This window comes from Megalops cyprinoides, chromosome 24, assembly GCF_013368585.1.
Source record: "Megalops cyprinoides isolate fMegCyp1 chromosome 24, fMegCyp1.pri, whole genome shotgun sequence".
In the NCBI taxonomy this organism is placed as follows: Eukaryota; Metazoa; Chordata; class Actinopteri; order Elopiformes; family Megalopidae; genus Megalops; species Megalops cyprinoides.
The window spans coordinates 9,821,555-9,846,922 of NC_050606.1; the positions used below are offsets into that span (position 1 = coordinate 9,821,555).

Genomic DNA, 25,368 nt, shown 5'->3' on the forward strand with positions numbered 1-25,368 from the left:
GTAGCACAGCGGTAAGGAGCAGGACTCGTAACCAAAAGGTTGCCGGTTGCCGGCACTCCTGCTATAAGCTTGGACAAGGTACTTAACCCAGAATTGCCTCAGAAAAAAATATATATATCCAGCTGTATAAATGGATAACATTGTTAATTTTGTAAGCAATGTACGTTGCTCTGGATAAGAGTGTCTGCTAAATACCTGTAATGTAATGTAATTTAATGTGCCTCAGATGAGAAGGTGAACCTGGAGGACGGCAAGTGGGAGGACATCCACGTCACCACGGGGGCGCTCAAGATGTTCTTCCGAGAGCTGCCTGAGCCCCTCTTCACCTACGGCTCCTTTGACGACTTTGTTAGCGCCATCAGTGAGTTCCAGAGGGTCCCCTGACCTGACCCACTTCTCCAGTACTGTACAAGTGTCCCATTAGGTGTTTAGTAACTACACATGTGCATTATCAATCCCTGCCTCTGTGAACTTAGAGGCTGTGCATACAGCCAGTCACACACTGATATAAGATTACTATGTTTAGTATACAAATACTGTATGCCTTTATTCAGTCCTTTACAAATACAGATCCTCATCTTCTTTTCTGACATGGAGTTCCTCTTGAATATACGGAAAGTGGCTAAAAATGAATCTACTTGATGATTGAATGTTGATCTTTATGATGTATCATTTTATATAATGGCATATGAACAGTGTGTCCTTTTTTAGAATGTTATACGTTTCTTCTCTTTTTCCAATTCAAGAATGCCCAGACTACAATCAGCGTGTGCATTTGATAAAAGACCTGATCAAACAGCTGCCAAAACCAAACCAGGACACAATGCAGGTTCTCTTCAAGCACCTCAGAAAGTAAGCGGAGCTTTAGCTGTGAAACAGATTCTGATCCCATATCATCCTGTGTAAAACACTGAATCAGTTCCACAACAGACATGTTTGACTTCCCTCTTATTCAGTTACACATACCACCTAACCGTTCCCAGTTTCCAGTTGGTCCAGCCTTGCTTGCTACTGGCTAGATCAGTTTCAGCCTTTTTTTTTGGATTTGGGTGAGCTAATACTGGATCAATTTGTTTGGGGGTGGGGAGGGGGAGGTACCCAAAGTCCGACTGAAGCCTTCTGCTAAAACACAGAGGAAAGAATAGAAGGCCTACCGAACTCATGCAGTATGAATGAAGAGTTGCATTACTTTCAAGTCTCAGATTTCCTCCTGCTCGCAGAAGCATTGTGTGTGCTGAACCCACCCACTGTTCTCAGCGTAAAGATGATACTGTAACGTCTCCCTGCTCACACACCCGGTGAAACTAAACTGCAGTAGCTCACACTGGTACTTGTTTATGGATCCACAAAGCCCAGCGATGGTCAGCTGGTCAGGTCTGCAGTTCTAGACTTAGTGAGATGGACCAGGCTGTGTGTCTGAGGATTTTCTCCATCAGAGGCAAACCGCTTCTCTCATTCTACCTCTGTAGACTCTAGGGCTCCTGCTGGCTGTCAAAAAACCATGACCTGTAGTCAAGGGGGAGTAACTTAGCTGATATCAATTTGAATACATGAACAGGGCCTTTTGTACTTTGCATTAGTTTGATGTGTCTGAACAAAGAAATTGATTCCATTCACTACGTGTGTGTGTGTGTGTGTGTGTGTGTATATATATATATATGTGTGTGTGTGTGTGTGTGTATATGTGTGTGTGTGTGTATATATATATATATGTGTGTGTGTGTGTGTGTGTGTGTGTGTGTGTGTTAAGACACTGATGCCCATCTGATTTCCTTTCCTTTCAGCCACAGGAAGTGACATTTCCCTGGTCACATTCACACATTTTAATCACACGCTGTACTTGAATTCAGGGCCAGCTCAGTTTCCGCTGCACAGTATAAAGCGAGTTTGACATTTAGTTTCTGGGACACGCAGGGAGATAAGACCAGCTGCTGCTTTGCTCCTTTAGCGCAAGTTAATGTCATACACCGTACCGGCAACAAAACCCTGTGTTTTATGTATTTTAAAATGACGTGAAAAGACCATTCCCATGTGTGTAGAGTGACCCAGTTATCATGTTAAATGCCAGTTTCTGAAAGCTCGCAGCTGTTCTGTGTTGCCAAGTGAAAACGTCATAATCTCATCTCTCTCTTTCTCTCTCGCTCTCCCTCCCTCCCTCCCAGAGTGATAGACCATGGGGAAGTGAACCGAATGACGACCCAAAGCGTGGCCATCGTGTTCGGCCCGACCCTGCTAAGGCCCGAGACCGAGACCGGGAACATGGCCGTGCACATGGTATACCAGAACCAGATTGTGGATCTCATCCTGACGGAGTACGAGGGCATTTTCGGCAGGTAGACCCGGCCGGCCAAGAGGACAGCCCTGCCAAGTCGCCCGAACCACGCAACAATCCGAGCTTACATCTGCGACTCTCGCTGTGGACCAAGCAATATCAATATACGTATAAATATTCTGCTATTAATAACTGAAACAAATGGACTAGTTTACTTTGCACTTAACATACCGGAGCTCCATATACGCATGTTTTTCTTTGGGTTGCCACTGCTGCGGAGCGAGCCCTTGCTCCAGGGTGCTGTGGTGCAAGAGCGCCCCCTTGTGGATGCAGAGCTGTGCAGTGAGTGGTATTCCTCTCCCCTCTGCGGCTGGGATAGGCAGGGGAGAGCTCCTGACGCGCAATTCTTGTGGACAGTTTTGAGGTTGGTGAGGGCGGGGGGGGGTCACAGTGGTGGAGTTTCTTATTGGCTGAACTGGGAGACAGAGGGGATTGTGGGATTGGACCAGCTGTGTACCTGCGGGCTTGGCCTCACCAAGGATCTCAGCGGTATCAGACCTGCACCGGAGTCGGCTGATAGATCTATAAAAGCACGCCTCGACTGCCATTTCACCATATCAGCATTATGGAATAACCGCACCCGATTCAGGAATTAGGAAACTGCTGAGTGTTTGATGTAAATAAACAGAGGACTTGATCTCACCCTGGTGTTTGTACAGAGCTGCATTGTATAATTTAATGAGCTACTTAAACTTCTGTGCTGCGGCCCTGCAACAGACATGCATAAGAGCAGGCCAACAGGTGAGACATTATCTCTCACTTTTCCTGGAGTTACTGGAATAGGAAGTGGACATTTCTCACAAACGCAACCCTGATATTGCCATTTCAGATCAAAACCATATGCTTCTATAGCTCTGCAAAAAAAAACAAACAAAAAAAAATATCATTTCCCTGGCAGTTATTAAAAAACGGTACTGGAACAAATGTTGCATGGGTTTGTTACAAGTATGGTGAAAATGGTACAATTTGAAACAGCCTTTCAGAAAAGATCTACAAAACATATGTACAGCTGAAGTGAAAAAAATGGCAGACCAGAAATCTATTGTACAGATGTTTAAGATGTGATTCTTTTATTGCAATTGTTAGCAACTGGGGAAAAAATCACTAATGATGTATAAAGATTCAACAGTATAGACAGATTGTTTTAAAAAAAAGACTGGTTTTGGAAGTTTATCTGTTTTGGTCAACTGCACATTTTTGAATGTAATTTTACAGACTAACTGCTGTTGATGACATTGTCATGTCTATTCTGAATAAAGAAAACATAAAGAATTATTGTTTGTATTTTCTTACTTGAAATGGTAGAGGTTAACTGAGGCATGATGCTGACAGATATTCAAAAACAGCATACAGTACAAAAGCCATGCGACACACCCCTGAGATTGTTCTATTGATTCATCTCTCTATAATATTTAAGTCTTTGAACATGAGCAATAATAGTGATGGACACTGAAACGCTTGACATTTCTGGCCCAATTGTGGTCACTTACTAGTTTGTCATTGTGATTTCATAGTTAAGACTGTAGATAACAGCAGGGGTGAGGGGGTGGTGTGTGGGTGTGTGGGTGTGTGTGTGTGTGTGGTGGGGTTCCCTTAAATCAGAGCATCCAGGGATTGTCTGCACAGATTGTATCCGTAGCCATAGGTTCCCTCCAGGCCTGACGAGCATCAACAAAGCCCATGTGACTCACTCAGAAAAGCCAAGGTTTACACCACAGTCTTGTTATATTGGCTCATTATGTGGTCTGTAGCGTGGAAGAGGGGATTTTGATAGCTTTCTGTGGTCAATACCTGACAGCCAGAGGGATAAACAGGATCAAATGTAAGATTTTTAATTTGAGAAAGTGTACAGGGGCTTCCTGGTGTAAGACAAAGGGTCCCACGTGGAGTGTAGTGATACAGAGGGGATCTGGTATTTGTCTTCAGATTTCCAGACCCTTCAGACATTTTCTCTCCAGTAGTTTATTGGAAGAAGACCATACTTTTCTGGGCTTGGAATTATATACATTGACATGTCCTAAATCTTGTAAGCTTTACAAGATTTGTTTTAAACAATAAGGCATACAAGAAGATATTAACATGAGAATTTTTATGCCTTTTATAGCTACACAGTATTCTGTTGAATTTACTTAAGACAAATTTAAGGACAAGCCTCATGTTTGCGCGCATCTTTCCGAACCTCTAAAAAGTGGCCATTAACGCGCAATATTAATGTATTTCACTTTACAGATATTGCAGTTTCATATCTGCATCAATGATACATGCAGATATTTGAACGACGGGTACGTCATTTAACAACTTACACGTTGGCAAGGTATACCCTATACCTATACAAGCCTGAAATAAATACAGTGCCTCTGAGATGTAGTTCCTTAAAACATTTAGGTCCGTGGCCTTAAGGTTGTTTGAGTGCATAGAACACAATACGCAGTCCGATTTCACGATTTTCTAAGTCCTTACAACAATTTGTATAATGATGACCATATCGTTCAGTGGAAATGGTAATTTAACTGTCAGCTTTGCAGCCACTTTTTACCATAGTCTGTGACTGTTCTGCCTGTTGAAATGTGTAAGAATTTTCACGTAGTAATACGTGCAAGGTATACGTTTTGCATGTAACGTTTTGCTCTATCAACAGAAGTGAAAGGCATTCCAGCACACTGTAGCAGCACCAACGCAAGGTAGACTGCGCTTTACCTCTGCACATTATCCTGGATTGTATTCAAATTTTAGATTGTGATATCTATCTTGCGTCTAGTTTCGGACATATCCGGGATGTGGAAAGTTAAAAACTTCACCTTTGTGATTGGACAACGACTTCATTGTTTCGATGCTATTGGCTCCTTAGTTGTCAGTCTCTCTTTCTTACTGGTTTCTTTGCATATCGTGGCAGCGCCACAGACCGGCACGTATGCGGCCAGCGTCTGCCTTGCAACATATGCGGTTCCACTTACATTTTAGCTTCAAATTTTTTGCAAAAGCGAATTGAGAAGAGGAGCTAATATCATTATTGCACACGGTGAGCCTAACTATCCTGTTGTTTGGTTTATCAGACTCTAGTTTCGGGCTAAAAAAAGTTTTCTCCTAAACATTCTTGCACACCTGACTATTGTTTCTTTATGTAGACTCCAAATACAGGTAAAACAAGTGTGAAGGCTTGACGTTTACAATGGTAGATAAATATAAGCAATGCACAAATTGTATTGGTATCAGTACCAGATATAATACCGCGTGCCAAAAGAGAAACGAGAACATGTGGAGGTAGTTCTGAAAAGGTAAACAAGTTCATGTTTTCCGCCATTGTTACCGTTTCTGTTCCTCTCTAATCTTATCCGTTTAGGTGTGTTTGGTTATTTACGTTAAATAAATAGTGAGTAGATAGAGGGAAATGATAATAATATGCTATTTTGATTAAAGCAATTGTTTCCTGTTCACTAGTTATGCGCAGGTGCGTGCACCTCTGTTCATGTGAACACGCTGCACGCTTTCTGAATTCCCTTTAACTTTATATATGAAAACTTTGTTTTGCCACAGTAAAAGAGCAGCTGCCGGTGGTATTTACTTGCATCTTCATTTCGTTTAAAATGTAATCGAAGGGAACTGCTATGCGGAAAAGACAGTTTTTACAATGCACAGCTAAAACCGAGGGGGAGGTTCATATTCCAGTCATACTTATAACGACACACTCCACCGTAGGTAATAATTAGCCCACAGATGTTGAAAAATATTATTGATTATTTGGTCCAGACTAACCCAGAACCACCGGGAGCCATAAAATATTTATCAAATTCCGAATCTGTTTCCTTCTTCAGCTTTACCTTGGGCTGTGTGGAGTAGATTGGCCGAGTACTTGGAGGAGATTTGGCCAGGACAGTAGAGGCATGACCTAAAAAAACACAATTATGAAACTGGGTTGTTACAAAGTAGTAACCCGCTGTAGCAGTAGTCAGAAATGGCAGATCAATGACTCAAAGAGATAAAGCCAGCCGCGGATGGTTGCTTGGTTGTATGCACCAGTTCATTCAACTGTACTAATGGCGAGGATGACATGTTGTGCACCTGTGATTTTTCTGGAATGAGGGCAAGTCTGCCTCAGTTAACCTCTCATAGTTACATCCCTGGAGTCCCTCAGGCACAAAAGCTGTAACTGTTACCAAAGACTACAAACAGGAAATACAAGTATAAATGTTTTGGCACTACGGGCAGTAATATTGCAAATAGTTTATTTTATTTATGTTTAAAATATAGATATGTGTACGGTTACGGAGGGTGCACATTTAACTGTAGGCTCAAGCAGTTAATATGTGAAGAGTGCAGATGTCTGGCACTGGACACAGGCTGATTGGTAAAACTGTTAAGGGTGACTCAGCTTAAATAAGTTCTGGCTACAAAGTTATCCTGAACTTTGGTGGTTTGGTTCTTGGTGTTCCCACCAAAATTCAGCAGACGGCTTCGCCTTTTTGTTTAGGACCTTTTAAATTGAGTTTTAGCATTTTATCACTGTGGGGGAGAAAAACTGCTGAAGACCTTTGGGGTTACAAATCGGTACTAAACTCACTCTCTTGTGTAGGTGCAATGCTAAATTGAGCAGATTTTTTTTTTGAGTGACAGGCACTTGTCACTTTTTTGTGAGCTATGTAATGTATGCTTTCTTGCTGTTTTGTAAAGGATTAAGTAATCAGGTCTTGGTATTTGGACAAGATGCCTGCCATGTACAATCTGGAATTTGAGCTATGACTTTGTGATGTTTTGTTTTTGATTTTTTTTAAGCTTGTGTTTGTAATTCTTTCTACACTGTTACATTTACTAGTTGGGTGTAAGAAGATGTCTGAGCTTCAAGGAAAAACAACTTTTTCTGTACTATTAAAATCACTGAAGTTAACTTCATAGAGGCCTTGCCACATGCTAATTTAAAAATTATAAGAACTCTTAAAAACAGTTAATGGCTGTTCTGGTGTGCTTCAATTTCCTTTGGGTGCATAGTGACTGAACTCACCTTTGATTAGCCTGCAACGGACAACTGAACAGATCAAGGAAAGATTACTGTCAAAGTGCTGGCAACATTACGTTCTTTGTTCAACGTGACCATTGTGTTCAGCCAACACATTTAAATATATATTTGAATGGAAGATAAATTTAAATGTTCCGGTGCAGGTTGTAAATTCAAATGTGAATGGAGAAATGCCAGCTCTCAAGGTCAAGGATAGCTGTTGTTGTGCCTTTGTCGGGTTGAAATGTGCCCTTTAATTTAACCAAACTGTGAATGAAATACCAGTTGCACGTTATTAACCCCAATAAGAATTAACCCCTCTCACAATGTTTAATTGTGTTCTTTCTGTCATTGACCATGGGTTTTTTTGTGTCCTGTACCACTTGAAAGCTCTACATTGCCTATTTTTCTGCATAATGAATGCCTACTGGGCTCCCTAACCCAACACTGTTTTCTGTGACACACAGTATTGCTCATCTGTGTAGCCCGGTCTCTCATTATATGATGTCAGATGCATCTGACTCTCCAGTCCATGACTCACTAGCACAATGTCCATCACACCCCTTCTACAGCTGCAGTTATATCATATACAACACTGCTTTTATTGTGGGTTTAATGGTGATGGCGGTTTAAGAATGGTTATGGTAATTAATGGATGTGTTCATCCACCTGAACAAATGGAATGTGCTTGTGGTGCTGTGAAGAATGGGTAGTTTTTATCTGAATCATAAATTTTGTAATAAAGGATAACAGAGCTATAACTCTACTAAATATTAGCTATGACAAAAGCCATGTCAGAATAGGGTGTATGCATCATGGACAAATGCAAAATTTACCCCTAACTTGATCGGAACCTTGAATTGCAAACACTCTCTTTGTAATAAAGGTTTCAGAAGTGAGTTAAATGAGGCCAAATAAGGACATGCTAAATAAGGACATGTCTTCCACCCACAGGAAATGAACATGGCAGCATGCCTTCCGCAGATCAGCCTGGTGTTTGTGGTGCTGTCTGTCTTCTCCCAGGCAGCTGAAGGGAAGAAGGACGAGATGCTGTACTGTTCTGGTGAGTGGAGCCGTTTGTCTTTTGGAGCCCGCTGTGCCATGCTGAAGGGTGGGAAATGCTCAGAGAGAGTGATGTCACTGGATGAGAGAGTGATGTCGCTGGATGAGCTGATGAATGCTTCTGTGTGGCGGAAGCTGTTAGTGTAAAATCTGAATTCGGGTGTGCTGACATGGAGTACCATTTTTAGAAATCTGACTTCATGAAAGCTCTTTCCAGATGTGCTTTCTTATTTTTATTTGTGTGTATGTGTGTGTGTGTGTGTGTGTGTGTGTTTCTAATTAGGGTAAGGCAAATTTCATTCATTGTATTTTGGTACATACAGTACATGTGCAGTGCTTTTAAACGTTTAAAAGTGAGATTAGGATAGCTGTCTATTTTTCACTATGCATCATATTCCATTTATGGCACAAGCCATTTATGAACACAGGAGTATTATTTATCTGCTGCTTCATGTTTCTCCTGGCATTGTACCTTTAACACAGCCTTGTGTTTTTTAACACAGTAATGCATATGTTTTGATGTGAGAACTTGTGTTTATGTCAGTAAATATTCTATAACATTCTTGTAAAAGAGGAAAGAACTGATCAAATCAGAGCACCTTTCCATAGCATCAACATGGACAGAGATCTCTCTCATATTGCGTTGCTTGCTGAGCTTGCATAACTATCCAGAGGTTGCTCAAGATTTTGTAAATTAGCTGACAAAGTTTTGAATGATATACCAGTACTTTAATACACACAACTGCAAGTGAAGTTTTAAGGAAAGGAAAATACTTGTGTGGTGTGCAAGTTAGTGAAATTATATGTGAATTTCAGCCATTTTGTCCTCCACAGCCCTCAACAGCAGCACCATCAATGCAGTTACAACAATCAGGAGTTCGCTGTGTGTGTCGTGCTCTGTAAGACACCAGTGAAAGGGTCTCTGTGGCAGATTGTGTGTTTCGGCTTCAACACAGTTGCTGGGTGGCTTATGTCATGTCAGTGTATAGTGCACATGATTCTGCATACAGCTGACTCCACTCCAGGTACCCAAGCAGTGCTACCTCCATTTTGAGGGGCACAGTAATTAAAGTCCATGCACTAAGAGAGCTCTTTACTCTTGGCCCTCTTGGCTTTAATGTGAAAGACAGGCAAACAGAACTAGACCAGGCCTATTGGTAGCATTTGTGATTTCCATAGAGTCTGCTGAAGGGATTCAACAGTTGATGAAATTAAGCAGGATAATATGGTGTTACATTTGCTTTTTAACCAGCCATGATTTTTCACATGTTGGGGTTTTTAGAGGTTTTCCTTGTGGTAAACGGGGGAAAGTCCCTGTGTTCACCAGCCTGGTAAACAGGCCACAGTGGAGGGATAAAAACAGGGATTCAGATCCTGGGTTGAGGATGGGTTTCCATGTGAAAGTGGCTTTAGTAAATACAAATGTGCACTTATTGCAATGAAACGGAATAGGAGAAAGAAGAATATTCTTCACAAGCTATCCATAAAGCATCTCTCGTGTCCATTGTGATTATTGATTAAAAAAATTAGAAAAGTGCTCTCTATAGAAAATGTCGTTTTTATTTATTCTTAAGAGTTACAGTAGATTACAATACAGATTACGATAAATATTTCAGTGTAAATTGTGTAAACAATGTTGTGGATCTGTTTTAGAAAACTTTAAATGCTTTCGTTTATTCTGATATAAGTCTACAAATAAGAAATGGCTTTTTTTGTGAAATTAGTATTTGTCATGTCAGATGGCAACCACTTGTTTTATTAAACCTCAAGATTAGAAATTTCATGGTTTTGTACTTGAAGTCTTGCATGATTTTTCTCCTCAACAACTTTGCTTTGATATTCTGTAACATTTTAAAACACTTTCTGTTTGTATCCTGTTTTCAACTCTCTTGACCATTTTAGTCCTGCCAATATTATTGTATGTATTTTAGTGTTTTTATGTAAATTGAACTGAAGTGTTTGTTCAGATGGAAAGAATTACTCAACTCCGCTTTCTCTATACAGGGTAATTACAAAGTAACACAAGAACATAATATTGTCTGTTTGAATCACATTATAACTCTTTACTTGTACATTTTGCAAGCAACAGCATAGTCAATAAAAATGTTTGTTGTAGTGCATTTTTGCAATTCCATTGTTGCAAAGTGCTGTATAGGAAAATGAGGCACACAAACACCCATGGAAACCCAAGGATGGAAAATGATTCCTCAACCTCAAGGAAAGGCAGTTGAGAATCCCTTGTGTAAAAATATGGAATCAAAAAAGAAAAAAAAAAACATAAAAATTTGTGAGTAAGAAAAATATATCCCATCCATTCATCACGTCACTCTATAGACTTTTAGGTAGGTGGAGGGATTGTGGCCATTGGGGGGACATGGCATTGCAAGGCGAAGTAATGAATAACTAAATAAGTAAAGGTAAGTAAACAAGTACAATTTTACATTCAAAGTGTATTGAGATTCTTAAACTAGCTTTGCAGCACGTTATTATGTGGTCAGTTATGTAATTTAAAGCAGTTGGATGTGTTTTTATTGTAGCATCTTTTTAAAAATGTCAGTTTGACTATTTAATGCTTTGGGTTTCTCCACACAAGCTGCTCTCAGATATTGTGCTGAAAACTGCAGCTTTTTCTCCCCATGTAGTATTTGGACTTATGATTTCAGTTTAATTTTAAGCTGTCTTGAAAACCCTTTGAGGCAGAAATAAAATCTCATTACACAGAACTTGCAGTCCAATATTTTCAGAGGAGCATATCAAGGTTTTTGTTTGACCATAAATGTTCAGGAAATTGCACTTCATGGATGCTGTATAACCTTTTCACTTAGAATTCCCTTCTCATGGACGCAGGCCACTTGTAAGGCCAGGAGGGCTGAACTTAGTCGAAATAAGTTGTTCTGTTAATACTGATGTTGCCTCAGGGCTGTTCTTTAAGTTGCTTAAAAGTGCTGTTATGTTTGATGTTATTTTGCTGCTATTAAAGATGCTGTTATTTCTCCCTGTGATCCCTGAGCACTATAGAGGGAATGAAACCCTGTGTTGTAAAGATTTAGTCATCTTCATCTTCCACAGTATGAGAAATTGTCTGGCCTTACAGGAGTTTATATAAGTCTGCTGTGTCAAAATGTGACAGAGATACAGGCTCCCCAGTGGCTCAGTCAGAAAAGATAGCAAGTTTGAATCTGGGTTGTGTCAATTAGTGAACAATTACCAGTGGCGGAACACCATTGGCTGTGTTCCACTGAGGTACGGTTGGTAACGTTGGTCAGGGTCCCCTTGTTTAAATTGTACTGCTCATTACCACCCCCCAGTGACTCGTCATGTGCTTCCGAGCTGCTCAGATGATGTCTGTGGGACCACCAGAAAAAGTCGTTTGTATGTAGTTTGATTTACTGTTCAATTTCTTGACAAAAAGTATGTAACTTGCTAGCTAATGTTATTGTGAAAACTGTGTTGACAAAAGGTGTAAAAAGCTTGTAAGAGGCACCGCAGACCAAGTGTGTCAAATGTATATGGAACTGTTTGATTGTATGCAGGGTGAGATAATAAATAATCTCCCAATAAACACTCCTGACCATCAGCCTGTCCTGTCTGGACAGGCCCCTTCAGTGTCACCTCACTGAAGCTTTGAAAGACCATCTTCTCTTCGCATGGTGTAATTATAAAACATAGGGCCAGATTAATTGGAAAAAAATGAAGGAAATATTGGATAGTATTTGTTGGGGAAAGTGCCTCTTTACTGTGTTTGAGGTAACGTCAACAAATATTTTTGCTAGTCCTGAAAGGAGGTAGTGTAGATGGGGCACTACTTTGCCAGGGCTCATCAATCAGATGTCCCTTTCAGTAATAGCGTATGTTCTCTCAAACATACTGATTTGCTTTTGGTTTTCCTCTATAAGGAAGATATAGGTGACCAGTGCGTGGTGAACATGGAACTGAACTTGCAGGAAATCAGACATATTTCAAGGTGTTCTCATGTCTATAGTTGCATTTGTTTTTTTTTTCTCTTCAATTTTTGGCTTTTTTCAAATGAAACAAGAAATTTTCGTGTTTTTTTTTTCCATTCACATATTTCATGCTGGCATTTAAGGATTGTCAAGATCTCATGGCCGTCTCTTAATTTCATGGATCATTGACCTCGGTACCAACAGCACAGACTCCATTATCAGCACCGCAGTGGCTGCTGCAATCCACAGTACTGTAAGAGTAACTGGCCAGTCTTTTGCCACATTCTTGCAAGTTCATCAATGGTTTTAGCATTATTATGGCTTTTGTTTGTTTGGGACCGTGTGACATTGTGTTCCGTGCAAAATGCATTGAAATTGATTTGTAATGCTTTGCATATGTGTGTGTTTTAGCTTGCAGGGCAATTGCAGATGAACTGAATTATTCGATCAGCAAAGTGGACCCAAAGAAGACCATACATGTGGGAAGCTTTAGACTTAATCCTGATGGGAGCCTGAATGACAAAAAGGTACGGAAAAGGCGTGCACTTTCCCTAAACTGGAGTTCTTGCCTGAGCAGTGTCATTTACTGATAAATACTGGGAGTTCATAATGGCAGAAAGCCATTGACTTCATTCTGCCAGGGGGAGGGAGTGGTTTCATCGACCCCTCATCCTGCCACTTTGGTGTCCTCTTGCGGCCTGCGAGATGGCTGGGAGTCACTCGGATGCCGTCAGTGCAAATGCACCCGTCCTCCGTTTTGATATCCACAAATCAAATGCAGATCATTTGAATTTCTGTCTGTAGTGCTGCACCGCCACTGAATTAAAACAGACAGTTCCACAAATTTTGTAGTTTGATTCCATTTATCCACACCCACAATGCCACGGGCTATGACTGTCTAACGGCCCTATAGCATGACCAGAGAGACAAATGAAGACAAATCCAGTTTTCCATGCACTCATGTTGTGTATTTACTTTGCCTTGATACAGGTGAAATTCAGTTACCATTGTAGGATGTATGTGTTCAGAACAAGTTTTCAAAAACAGAGACCTCTGCAACATGATGAATATTTTATAATCTTAGTGTCACAAAAGAAGCATCAAAGAAAACAATTCATTTTGCTGTGGAATACAGTCTGACTGATGTGTGGAAGTTTTGCTGTGTTTTAAATTTTTTAAAGATGCCTGAAGATGAAATGTGCATTTTCCTTTTGATAATATCCAGTGAAGTGTTTGTTTTAATGGTATTCCGTAGGTAATTAGTCTTGCCCAGCTGCCAGGACTGTCGTATTTTTACCACGCTATGATTACTTTAAGCAATGTGGACGTAAACCCATGTGTTACTGTTAATCTGAGAGTATCTGATGAATTTGTCCCCCCTTACAATTTTTACTGTCACACACTTCTAGACAAATAATCCCATTTACATGCAATTCCTAATGCGTAAAGGCGTCATTTCAGGAGAGTGTGTTTGATGGAATACAAAGGGCAATGCAACTGCATCTATATTAGCAAAGAGTATTATATTGTCATCTTTTCCTCTGTTAGAATGCATCTTTTATACTTTCAGAATGCATCTGTAAATGATTATACTGGATTAATGTGTTCCTCATGAATGCAATGTTTTTGAAGTCTCAGAACCTGGGGGGTAAAAGCATATATATGTATTCAAACCGCACACTGCAAAAGTAGAAGTCATGAATATCCTATGAGATTCCGCACTGAGATTAGATTTGTAAACTGCATTTTCACCTCTGTTTTGGTGGAAAGTATATATATATATATTTTTTTGCTAGATGTGTAAATGCTGTCACCTGCTATGAGTCACGGTGTGTCAGTCCCCCCCCCCCCCCCCCCCCCCTTCCAGGAGATGTCAGGATCTGACATAAGGAATTACCATTGGTGTCTGTCAGCTTTCAGCAATTCAGATGTTGAAGGGAAAAAGGGGAAAAAAATTGTTGTTAAATAATTTAGCAGGGGCGCTCCCTGTTTCACGGTGATGCAGTTTGACGATGGCGGAGTTCGCGATGTTAATGGAAAAATGCTGTGCGCAGCACGTTCTGATCTCAGTCAGTGCTGGGAAGACGAGTCAAAACGCAGATACAAGTCAAGACACCGTGTTCTCTGAGTTTTTTTGTTGTTTTTTTTTTTTTTGAGCAGTTTGTAAGCAGTCACCGGCTTAGTGCCATGTATAAAATAATTAAACACTCGCACTTCGCACTTTGAGTAGTGGCACCTTTATGTTGTTGCGCAGAGTCTTTCTTGAGCAGTTAGCTCATGCACAGGCCCACTTTGGTTCATATGCATCATAGAGACCCACCCTCGTTCAGCAGCAAGCCCGGCGCGCTCAGCTTCATGTGCAAACGCACTGAGCTCTGAAGCGCCAGCTGTTCTGTCCAAAGCTCAGCCGTCATCCTGACAGCTCTCATTTATTTCTGTAGTGAGTGAGGTCTTTTTAGATGATATTCTCGGTCTCTTTGGAATTTTTTTTGCTTCGGTTGCTTCACTTGTTTTCCCCCCGGTGAAAGAAAGGAACGTGATCTGATACTTTTTGTGTTATAAGTAAAATACACGCTAATTACACTTCCAAAAGCCAGTAGTTTGTTTTGTAATCCAGTGTTTCCCTACAACAGTGTGTCTTCCATAACTCATGTGTCTTAACTAATGTGCCAGTTAGATGTTAAACATTGCAGCTGTGATTGCACCATAAGCATACATTGATAATGGAATAAAACATTTATTGCCGTGTGTAGGTAAAAAAATGCATACATTGGAAATTGTTGCTCACTACATTTTGCAGGAAGACAAACAGATATTGATGAAGACAAATATGCATAAAAAGACAAGTTTATGAAATATTGTCAAAGTGGCAATTAATTGATAAATAAATGATACTTCACAAACACTTACCACAGTAAAGAAATTAATACTCTTCTTGAGGTTTGTAGGCATGTCCACAAATCCCAGAATATATTTACCATGAAACCTTTAAATGGCAATTTGCTCAGTGGCACTTTGAGAATTTCGAATTGATTTGCTGTGTCACATTTTCTAATGACCACATTACACCATATTAATACTGATATGTGCACTGAATATGAAATCTAAATGAGAGAGCCGAACAGACTCTACACAGTATAATTCAAGTTGATGTATTTGAATTAATTGGTGGGATTTGAATCAATTGGTGGTTCCACAGAAGACATTTTTCCTCTAGGTAGAAAAATAAAATGAAAGATTCTTTTGTCATTCTCTTGAAATATTGAAGAAGTCTGAAGTCTGTCCAGTGGGAACTCAGTGGAGGGTAGCATCCCTGAGAACTCCTCTCTGGGAGAATGGCCCAGACCTCCTTTATTCCTGGAGAAATTCTCTATTGACAGGTCCTATTCAAAACCCTCAGACTGTTCAGAAAAGGAATTTCATTTCCGCCATTTTCAAGATTGCATGATGGCAATTCGGCTGGAGATGAGCCGTGTAAACCTCCACTGGGAAGATCTGAGAGATTATGCCTCTGACATCAACAATTAAACAGTGCATGTTGAGCAAACAAAAAATATGGCTCTCTGTGTTAAAAATCTTCAAAACGCTGGTGTAAAAGTTTTATAAAGAAGGTGCCCCTTGCCTTTTCTGGTTTTCTGTGCAGCCTACATGGAATCAATTTTTTTTTTTTGCCAATCTGGCGAAATGTGGAATGGGCAAAAGTGATGTGTTAGTCTGCAGTTACTGAAGTTGACCCTTTGTCTCTCTTTTGGGATGGTGCAATATAGATTGCGTCTCATTACAGTCATTAGCACCGTGATTTTATTGCATGTTCCCCTGTTTGTCTGTCCCTGTTGCTGCAATGTAATTAAAAAGCTAAATGTGCGTCGGTTCTTTTTGTCGCTGGGACCCGTCCTGTTTGAGAGCAGATGGCAGCGAGGCACGGGAAGTCCCTTTGTGTCGGCACGGTAACGCATGTGACAACCCTCCCCTAATATATTCAGAGGGACCGGAAGGGTCCATACTGCGTTTCAGAGGAAAACAATTGGGTTGGGGCATCGGAGGTATCCAGTTCATCTGGAATTCAGCGCCCTTTCATTCACCAGGGGTGACGGGAACACTTCCTTCTTTGATCAGTGGAGGGTGGAGGAGCCGATCCAAAGCCTGGCTCTCTGCCCCCCCCCCCCCCCCAGCGCCCCCCCCCCCCCCCCCCCCCCCCACACTTGGCTGTGCTCGACACCCCCTTTAGTTTGAAGAGCGCGGGGGGCTGGAGCATCAGGCACCTTGACCTGTCTAGACATCACCATGGTTTTGCTTTTGCCCAGTTGCCACTTTGACCTGTAATGTCACTGGTTGAGAGTCACAATGATGGCTGGCACAGGGGATGTTTTTTTGAAATGGGGATGTTTTGGAGCTTAAGTTTTTGGCTGAGTGAAAAGAGAGAGCATCAGGAGCACCCAGATTCTCAGATGTTTATCCTGCAGGTTCGAGGAGAGTGTGTACACACATAACTCACTGAACTTTTTAAACTTTTCAGCTTGGTCTCGAAAGACCATTTCAACCTCACCTTTCACAAAGCCTCTTTGTAAGACATTCATACAGAATAATTTGTACAAGAAAAGTTTGTATTTATATATATTTTTTCTACTTAAATTGAAAGGTAACCCTACAGACAGTTTCTAGATTATATCAATCAATCAATGAATTGTATGTTGAACCGTTTTCTTTCTTTTTTAATTGATAGGTTCCTCTTGCTAGGTCAGAGACTCACTTAACTGAACTGCTGGAAGATGTTTGTGATAAGATGAATGATTATGCTCTCCATGTGGACCCAGACACCAAAGAAAAGAGCTATAAACGATTTGCTCCAAGGAGTAATGACAACAGTGATTTTCCAGATTTTAAAAATTTTAAGTTTGATGGTCCAGAAGGTTCCAATTCCCTGAAATTTGCTGTAAGTGTGTTTTTTTACTATTTATTTAGTGACTAAAATATTTCATTGGTACGTGTTATTTGAAATATGAATAAGATATTTAAGGTGTTTATTCTACAATTACTGAAACCATTATACTTCATTTTGATTCTGATTTTGTTCTACAGATTTTTTCAGTGATGCAAGTGAGCCATGATCATTTTAATGTATTTCATATTTTGTCTAAGAATATAGTGAATTCTTAATGTTGCATGCAAAATACTTTTGACTTATTTCATATATTGGGAAATGAATTAAAGTTTGTATTTAAAATTTTAAAACTCTTTAAATATTGAGCTCTGTAGTTTTCCAGAACTTTGAATTAGATTTATTTTAACTTGATGTTTTCCTAGTTTGAATTTGGTTTTATTAAAGTGTATATGAAGATTTAACAGCAAATATGCCATGGGAGAATAGAACTACATATTCATTGATTTAAGAAAATGAACTGGTATTTTTAATTGAAAGATTGAATCTAGGTCTTAGTATAAAACGATTTCATCTGAATTCAGACTTTTTTGCCATTGACTTTGATGAACACATTTAAGTAAACGCTAGGTTGAATCTAGGATTGCCTTGGAAATTCCTTAATTCCCTTATGTGAAATAAGTATTTTTTATAGTTAGTCTATGAAAAGGGCAGTTATTTGATTTTCACAGTCAATGTATGCAGGAAGAGCTATGAACCTATATTTGAGGTCCATAGGAAGATGTGGAAATGATATGTAATGCAAAATATCTTTTATACATACTGAAACATTCTTGGTGTAACATTGAATTTATATGTCCTGTTTTATTTTCTTCTGATGTCACCCATACTTGTGTATGAACACATTCAACAGACAAATGAGGCAATAAAATAATCTGCAGGTTAAAGTGGTAAAATAAATGTTAATTTCTCTGTATTGCATTTCATATATGTTTTGTGAATGTTCTAACTTTTATCGTAGTTGTGAAGGGAATCGGGACACAGTGCATCCTCCATGACAGCTGAGCTGTAGGAGACATGAAATTATCAGGGTTACAGACATGTCCACTGAGGGGTGTGTGTGTGTGTGTGTGTGTGTGTGTGTGTGTGTGTGTGTGTGTGTGTGTGCACGCCACACAGACATGCTCAGTGGTGTGGTGTATGTGTGTGTGTGTATGTGTGTTACACAGACATGCCCACTGATGTGTGCGATGGGATAGTTCTTGGCAACCCTGAGATCAGACTCTTCCACTGGCTCACACAGTGTAAACTGTCATCTTTTTCTCCTCTCACAGTGTGAAAACATTGTGGAAGAGTATGAAGATGACATTATTTCACTCTTTACCCAAGAGACAGACCATGTGGCTGAAAAGCTGTGCAGTGAAATATCAGGTACTGTCTGAAATTTACTGAAATGTCAGGTACTGTTCAAGGTGCACTGAAATATCAAATAATGTTAAATATGCAGTGTCTTACATGTGTGTAAACTCAGCAAGTAAATGACCTCATAGTTACTGCAGAGTTATGCACAGATGTTTCTGTGCAAACTGATGTTTTTTTTTTAGCTTTCTTTTGTATTGATTTCCAGTGGAACATAAATAGTAATTATCAATCAGTGAATGATTGTCTGTAATCGGGCTCCTCCAGCGCTTTGCTTTGATAAAAGCTCATTTCTCTGATTACATTATCGGCTTCAGTTAGCTTTGGATATTACATGTTTGCTGGCATATGTCACTGCTGTTGTAATGAAACCAAGCTGCCCTTTTTTAGAATGATATGACTTCTTGCTCCACATTGCTATGATTTTGACAGTTCATAAATGTATAATTTTGGGAGCATATCACACTTTTTGATCATGCCACACGCCCCCATAAATGCCTCTACAATGTAATTATATATGTATGACATTGGCAATTGCTACAATAAGTGAAAATATGCCTGTGTTTGTGTAAAAGGTATATCCACATTCATTTGTCCACAAAAGGATATACATGCTCTTAATAGATGGCCACACACACCACTGTGGGCACAGGCAAATCACAGGGCTGAATACAGCAATATGGTATATACTTTTTCCTAAGACAAACCAAACAGAACCCGCTGGAAACATTTCTGTTTCAGAAATGAGAATTAAAATAATTAGTTTAAGTCGTAAGGGCCTACAGAAGCCTTCTGTTACGTCTCAAGGTGTTTTGATCGAAGGTTTCAGTAGGCCGTTCCCTCTACAAGGGTAGAAATGGCAGAGGTGGGAGTATGTTACCAAAAACTATTTCAACCAGGTTCAGAAGCTGTTAGTAATTAGTTTATAAAAATGATAAAAGGGAATTCAGTAAAATGCATTTTGCTAATGAATCTGTTTGTGTTCCCATATTCAGGTCATTGTAAAGGGACTGTGTTTTCACATGGTGAGCTGTAGTTTTATATGGACCTCTGTTGAAGATGAAGAAATGACCAAAAGAAAATGACAAAGAAGCAAACATATTTGGAAAGAAACTATGCTCCATCAATAGGTAGAAATGAAATTATACAATTTTATTTAAAATTATTCAACTCTAATAAAATTCTTATTTTAAGAAATTCTTTGTGTATGTGTGTATAGTGCTTGCGTAGCGTGAATTCATTTTAATGTTACCATCGTGCAGCCGACTTTGAATCCATGTTCTCAAAACATCAAGGAAATTTTCTTTATTTTATTAAGCAGAGTTTTTTGTTCTTTTGAAGCATTACATTTTAGTGTCAAGTTTAATTTATTTTGGTGCCTTGTTTCCAGTGTGAACATTTTTTGATAAAACATCTCTGGTCATCTTCAGTTCAGCATTTTATGGGGTTAGATTTTTCTTTATTGCAGATAATACAAAGCCTGACTAACATGAACCTTTTTGTATTTTTAAACCAAATCCACACCCTTTCACTTGGAGCTTTTTACCTAACAGCCATGAGCCCTTGATAAAGCGCAAGACAAATGTATTAGGTTTCTCACTGTACATCTATTTCCAGTCAGAAGGCAAATGTCCTGAATTCTGCTTCATTTCACTGAGGGCATAACTTTCAGTGCACCTTTATGAAAACTAGTTTCTGGGGGAAGAGTCATGCTTTATAGACCTCACTTCAATTTGCTAGGATGGCAATATATTACTTTTTAACTTGTCATGTTTCTTTGGATATTTAAGGTTAGAATATCAAAAAAAAGGTGAAAATGCGACAAAGTTAAGTGCACCATTACATAGAAATTAGTTGCTCTGACATTGAATTTAAATTGAACGGGTGTGGTCAAATTTAAAATCGTTTCCTAAATGAATTTTTAGACATGATTCTGGCTTAAATGGAATCCGGCAGAGATGGGAGCATTGAATTTGAACTTAATGTGAGTGCATTACTCCAAGGTTGGGGCAGTAATTCTGAATGTTTTATTGGTTTTAATTATTGTACACTATGGATTATTGTTCCTGTATTATACACTTACACCAAATTTATTTTAAAATTATAAACATTCAAAGTGATTTCATGTTACACAATGAAGACAAACATTTTTTTTTTTACCATTTCTATTGAAATACTTAAACCAATTAAACTGACAATGTCAACACTCATTTTATCAAATGCTTGTCACTAACAATATATTTCAAGAGAAGATGCATATATTTCATTGTAATGAAAAAATCTGAAAATATTTAAACAGAGTGCTGTATTTATAATCATTTGTTTGTATTATGATTTGGCAAAATCTGAAATTCCAGTTTGTTTAGTGATACATTTCTCTGTGTATTCAGGTCTACTGTGGAACTGGTAAATTGCTCAGATCTCAGAGCCATTGACTCTTTCAATCTAATTTTTTTTTAACACCAAATGTTGTTTGAGCTAACCCATGCACTTGCTTTTCTAAGTATGTATTGGGGAAATATTTTTCATTATGTCATTATGTGTCATTATATGTCAGATATTTTATGTGTCATTACAGGCTTTTTCCTTTTGGTTTTGTCATCCCTTAATGACAAACATTTTAAGAGTAGCCCAAACTATTTAGGTTATAAATAGTTGCAGATCGCCAGAGTATATCTACTGACTATCTTGGGCCTTGAACATCACTTTGACACAGAATTGGAATTTCTTAGTTGCTAAAGAATATGAATCGGTCATTTTTGCATTCAGACATATTTTCTTATTCTTATTCTCCTCAGTCTAACCACACTAGCATCTGTACTTAGTTCTGTAGCAAATTGAGGCCAGATTTACAGATTTTTCACTGTATCCTCAAAATTGTTCATTCATTTTAGTGACCATCAATCTGATAATGTTCTTTAGGAAAGGACCAAAAGTTGAACTGGCTTAAATACCTTTAAACCTTAAATACCTCATATTTAGTATCATGCCCAGATAATAAATATATATTTTGTCTGTGCTGTTTTATCTGGGGATGAACTCAACCCACAGAAAAGAAAGTCAGAGTTGGCTGTAACGACTTTATAAATTTTACTTAAGAGAATTTATGTTAGTATTGAGCTGTGTTTTGTCATGATGAGAAATGTGACACAAGATGCCCTATCTCAGTTCACCTTAATTTTTACAGAATAATAATTAATTCCTAATTGCTTTACGAGAGTGGATCTAAACAGCTTTGATTTGTGTTCAGAACACTCTTTCATTGAAGATGCATGGGTATCACTCTTTTCACTATAAAAATAGTACTTTTGAGTATAGATTATTCTGCGAGACAAAACTTCCATCATATAATCCCTTTGAATTGAATTCAAGTGAAAACTCAAATTCACAAGTTTGTTTGCAGTGGTTTCATTGCCTTGTTTTGCCTTACTGACCTTATTGTAATGTGACAAATTCCTTTTCTTTTGATATGGCACATCTTTAAATCTGAGGGATTGGTATCGTACGCTAATACAGTAAATTTCAGTCTAGTCAAAAATCAAGGTTACTGCACAATTTAAAGAAATACTAGTATCAATGAACTGATCGGTCCAGTCAACCTAAAATTGTGATCTTTTTTTTTTCTAATAGTTTTATAAGTGGCCTGTAGCATGTTTTATCAGTGGGTACTGTATGCTAAAGTTTTAATATAATCTGTGCCCTTACACTCTTAGCGATAAACACCCTGATGAGATTTGGTGTTGAACATCTGAGGTTTTTCTTCTGATTTAAGCTTCATTAATTGTTAAACTCATTGTTGGGTATTAATAGTTCTGAATGAAATTGTATTCTTGTGTTCATCCCTCACATTGCTTTTTTTGTTGATAGTGAAACCACAGTTTTAAATTGAACAACATGTCTCCATATCCTGAAAAGGAGAAGAAAGGAAACGGTGAGTTTAAAAGCACTCAAAGGCAGAATAGTTTAACTGGAGTTGACAAGTGGTAAACCAAGGCTTTACAAACCCTTTAGTAAACAGAACTGAAAAGACTGCTTTACCAGGCAGCCAAAACAGTTAAATGTCAGATGATATTCTGAGCAGAATATCTTGTTGAAAAAAGATGATTTGTGAAATTCATGTTTTTTTTTTAAACATGTCTTACTAATGGTTCTTAGGAAGTTACTACTACTAATACTACTACTATTATTATTATTATTATTATTAAAACAAATTGTACTCATTGAAAGTTTTCCTCAATCTTAAGCATGTGTCTGAGTTCACAGGTCATGAACCAAGTGACAGATCAAGGGTTACCAAGGTACTGTTGGCAAGGGTTCCATGTGATGGGTCAAACCCAGCCATTAAACACATACTTCCTGCATGTTTGATTAGTTAGCCGGGTTCCAAGTGAAATCACTACCTGGACTGCTGGGGGTTGGGGGAGGTTGTCTGTGAGACAGATTCTGTTGTTTGGAATATGTGGACTGGAGGTTGGAATGCTTTGTGCTTTATAAAATCACCCAAATTGAATCTTGGAGGAGCAGGAGGTCTGCAACCCTCAGAAAACATAGGAAAGTGGATCTCTCCACTCTACAAAGTTCAGTCACTGAGCTGCAGCATTAACTTGTATTATAACAAGATTAAAATATATTTGTCCTGGGGATTAGCATACTTAAGTCCCCTTTTGCCTTTTTGGTAGTGGCTGTGCGCTTTGATCTGTGTTGCATGGCGAGACCCTGGCTTGAACTCGGCCATCCGAGTGCTCGGTGTGAAATTGGCCTGATGTCATCCCCATTCTTCACCTTTTGCATCATTCACCACTTTTTTAATTATATTTCCGCCACAAAGCTCCACCACTTCATTGCATATTCAAGTTTGACTAGGAAGCGTTTAGAAGGTGGGGATAAATAACTCAGTGGGGGGAGGGGACAGGATGGTCTTCTGAATGGCCGACAGCCAGAGGATGCCGGTGCTTTGCTGACAGGTATTTTTATCTGACCGTTAGCTGGAGATGGTTCGTTGTAGTGGGCGTTTGAACTCTAACGTGCACACTTTAAGACTATCTATCTGTGCCTTCATTTCATTGTTAGATTAATTTATTAAAAGTTCTTGGAAGTTTTTTTGTGTGAAATAAATGACATTCACTACACCAAGACAATGGAAAAGAGACCTTTGATTGTTATAGATTTTGTTATAGATTGTTTAGAATTTTTGATATAGGCTTTAGTCCAGTATAGGCCAACTAATTAATTTCCAAAACGTTGCGAACACCTGGATTTTTATCTGATCTAGCAATTGATCATTGTTACGTAGCCACTGTTAAGTGCCATTTGACCCCTGTAAGTTGATTCAGCTTTCTTTTTCCCCCCATCATAACTATTTCTTTGTCATTTAGTTGATTTATCGGAGCGTTGAGATGCTGGCAAAAAGAAAGAGATGGGAGTATTTGGCGATGACCATTTTGGAGGAACACAGATTTAATTAGATTCGGCAGTGTTAGAGAGAGGAAATGAGCCACCTGTCACCGTGACAGAAGGCTTTGACCTTCATCGCGGTCCCCCGGCCACAGACTCTTTTCACGGCCCTTGCAGACTGTCTGAGAGGCACCAGCGCTTCTGTGCCCCGAGCCCGCCGAGTCAGTGACCGTTGGGCGTGACTTCCACATACAAGCCAGGCATGAATAGAAATGCAGATGAGCTTTTCCAGCTCGGTCACCGCGAGGAAAGGTCCCCGCAAATAACCTTCTTTGTGTCAAGTCTGCACATTTTCTCAGATTTCTCGAATCGTCAGGTAACACACGAGTGCTGAATGGCAGAATGCATGTGTTGGCTGCTCTTGTTTTAAGGTACTTTCTGTCGCAATTCAAAAGGATCCCCTGTCGTTAATTGGAAAAACGGTGTACGATTTTTCTGTATTTTACTTCATGCGTGTATGATCAATACGATTTTAAAAAGTTCCGTTACGATTCTCTGATTGCCTGTAATTGGACTTTTGTTGAACATGTAAACATTAACGCTACAGAATCTAAAACAGCATTCTCACGCCCTCACGAGAATGCATGTTAAATGCAACGTTATTTGCATTGTATGGATTAAAACAAGATACTTTATCTGAATTACGATTCCCGAAAACAACATGCATAATTCGGATAACGGCCCAAAACTGTCCTTGTTGAACACGAATTTCTTATAATTCATCCTTGAATGTAGCACAGGTTTTTATATCGCTTTTAAATTCTTGCTTAATTCCGCCTCCTACAATTTCATTAAACATACATATTTTAGTTAACATCTCTGTCAAGAAATGACAAAGTGACGAGAATTCACTGCACTTAAGATACCTTAGTTCATTGAAGACGATTGATTTAGGCCATAGATGCACAAAACAATATTTCGCATCTATGCTTTCCCACTGAAGTTATAGAAGACTTAAAATCACTCGGTAATGATATTGACGATGATTATTGTCTTAATGATCATTATTATTGTTATTGTTAGGCCTATTGTATTAGTAGATATGGTGACAACTGATGCAGCCAGGAAGTAGCAGAAGGGAGGCCCTCAACACATCTTATGTATTTGGTCAGCCCTAAATTAAGATTTCAACATCAACCTGATCGTGCTGGAATAATACATTCAGAGCAACAGTGTCTCGAAAAGCGTCGAGTTAACGCACGCAAGTCGCTGCCATAGTACTTTGTCAGATACTACAATGTTAAAAACTATAGAAATGTGAGAACCCCTGTCTATCTTTGCTTAGTGC

General features: G+C 39.0%; 2 protein-coding genes across 9 annotated transcripts in view; both read left to right on the plus strand.

Moving 5' to 3' along the window:
- The window catches only part of LOC118771442 (rho GTPase-activating protein 12-like), a 61,421-nt gene extending 58,218 nt beyond the window's left edge, over nt 1-3,203 (plus strand). For all 8 annotated transcript variants that reach the window (XM_036519441.1, XM_036519442.1, XM_036519443.1 and 5 more), the window contains 3 exons: nt 227-361; nt 747-852; nt 2,163-3,203. In XM_036519441.1, coding sequence (XP_036375334.1) covers nt 227-361; nt 747-852; nt 2,163-2,337 — 416 coding nt within the window. In that variant the 3' untranslated portion in view covers nt 2,338-3,203. The remainder of the gene's footprint in view (nt 1-226; nt 362-746; nt 853-2,162) is intronic.
- A 2,027-nt stretch (nt 3,204-5,230) lies between these two features.
- On the plus strand, nt 5,231-19,717 carry cnpy1 (canopy FGF signaling regulator 1). The gene is made up of 6 exons (XM_036519457.1): nt 5,231-5,351; nt 8,277-8,385; nt 12,740-12,855; nt 17,052-17,261; nt 18,542-18,638; nt 19,622-19,717. Exons 2-6 carry the CDS (start codon nt 8,280-8,282, stop codon nt 19,660-19,662), a joined length of 570 nt encoding a protein of 189 aa, XP_036375350.1. The 5' UTR covers nt 5,231-5,351; nt 8,277-8,279; the 3' UTR covers nt 19,663-19,717.
- Nucleotides 19,718-25,368: the final 5,651 nt, after the last annotated feature.